This window comes from Sturnira hondurensis, unplaced genomic scaffold (assembly GCF_014824575.4).
Source record: "Sturnira hondurensis isolate 20B ecotype Veracruz unplaced genomic scaffold, ASM1482457v3 Scaffold0018389, whole genome shotgun sequence".
In the NCBI taxonomy this organism is placed as follows: domain Eukaryota; kingdom Metazoa; phylum Chordata; class Mammalia; order Chiroptera; family Phyllostomidae; genus Sturnira; species Sturnira hondurensis.
Window position 1 is genome coordinate 1 of NW_028091020.1, and position 1,834 is coordinate 1,834.

The following is a 1,834-nucleotide window of genomic DNA, read 5'->3' on the forward strand; positions in this document are numbered from 1 at the left end:
GAACACTGAGATTAAGAGCAAACTCTTCCCTTTTTTAAAAGAATCTCTTTGGTTTTTTTTCCCAGTTAACTGAGCTATAAGTGTATAAAGTGTAAGTATAAACAGAGAACACTGCAAGTCAACATGAAGCAGGCAAGGAAAGAACCAGATCAAAACCACAATGCTAGTAGTCAGGCAAGAACAACTGATACACAGCAGTGAACATCAATGGCTGTTTGGCTGAGCTGAATCTTGTATTTTAAATTTGACTCTGGCCCTGGATGTATATAGAGTTCGATTGGTTAGAGGATTATCTCACATGCCAAGATTACAGTTTCTATCCCCAGTCAGGACATATACAAGAGTCAACCAATGAATGCATAAGTGGGTAGAACAACAAATTCTCAAATTCTCTCTCTCCCTCTCTCTCTCAGATTCTCTCTCTCTCTCTCTCTCTCTCTCTCTCTCTCTCTCTGTCTGTCTGTCTCTGTCACTCTCTCTCTCTCTCTCAATAAATAAAAGCAATAAATAAAGAAGGTATGTTAAAATTGACTCAATATCACTCCATACATGTGTTCACATTGCCTATTTTCCTGAAGAAACTAATTCTCATGCCCCCAGTTAGGATTGAATTAACTGCACAATAAGAACATAATACCCTCTATGGGCTTCTTCTACATCAGTCCAAACTGTGAAGAAAACTTTGAAAGATCCATTCATAGTTTGTCATCAGACACCAGTGCCTTGCTCCAGAACTTCCTCATGGAATTTTTCACTTCTGCATTCCGCAGCATATAAATCGAAGAGTTGAGCAAAGGTGTTCCAAGTGTATAAAATACAGCCACCAATTTATCCACAGGGAAGGTGGCTGCAGGGTGACTGTATATAAATATGCAAGGACCAAAGAACAAAACTACCACAATGATGTGGGAGACACAGGTGGAGAGGGCTTTTCTCCTCTCTTCAGCACTGAGGTTTCTCATAGAATGCAAGATGAAAATGTAGGAGAGCATCAGCATGACAAAACTCCCTGTACAAATGGCCCCACTTTTGGACAACAGGAACAGATTGATCACCTATGTGTCTGTACAAGCAAGCTGAAACAAGGCCTTCAAGTCACATAAATAGTGATGGATTGCATTGGGACCACAGAATGGTAAACTCAAGGCCAAAAAATCTGAGCTAGAATGCACACAGGACCCCACTCAGGCCACAGGCACCAACACACTGCAGACTTGTTGACTCATGATGGTCATGTAGTGCAGGGGCTTACAGATGGCAACATAGTGGTCAAGAGCCATGAGTATCAGGATGAAGATCTTCAGACAGCCAAATAAATGGAATGAAAAGACTTGGATTAGGCACTCACTGAAAGAGATAGTGGCGTTCTTCAGAAGGGTGTCCACAATCATTCTAGGGGCTATGGAAATAGAGAAGCAGGTATCAGATAAGGACAAGTGGAAAAGAAAGAAATGACTCCCAAGTACCTGGCTGGTCTTGATAGTAGTAATAATCAGAAAGTTACCCAGCAATGTCCCCAAATAGAAAAGCAAAAAGTGACAAACACTATTTTCTTCCTAACAGGATTTTGGGTCAACCCAAGCAGAATGAATTCAGTCACGTTATTATTCAGCTGCATGATTTCATGAATGAGGATGAGGGGTGAGTGTGAAATCGTTTATCTGCAAAAAAAAAATAAAGAAATTAATTCATGATGTGATGTGTGATTGTATAACATATCTTAAGAAAAATAAATATTCCTCAACATAGACATTTTGTTTGTGGTTTCGTAATGTGTAATCACAGCTTTTTGTCTTTGAACTTGTAATAACCACCTCATAGCATCCTATGAGAC

The 1,834-nt window shown here is 39.8% G+C and overlaps 1 protein-coding gene across 1 annotated transcript; it reads right to left on the reverse strand.

The window, feature by feature from the left end:
• Positions 1-695: 695 nt before the first annotated feature.
• On the reverse strand, positions 696-1,618 carry LOC119002957 (olfactory receptor 4C16-like). The gene is given in 2 exon segments (XM_037069045.1): positions 696-1,537; positions 1,540-1,618. Coding segments are annotated over 2 exon segments (921 nt in total).
• Between the last annotated feature and the right edge of the window lie 216 nt (positions 1,619-1,834).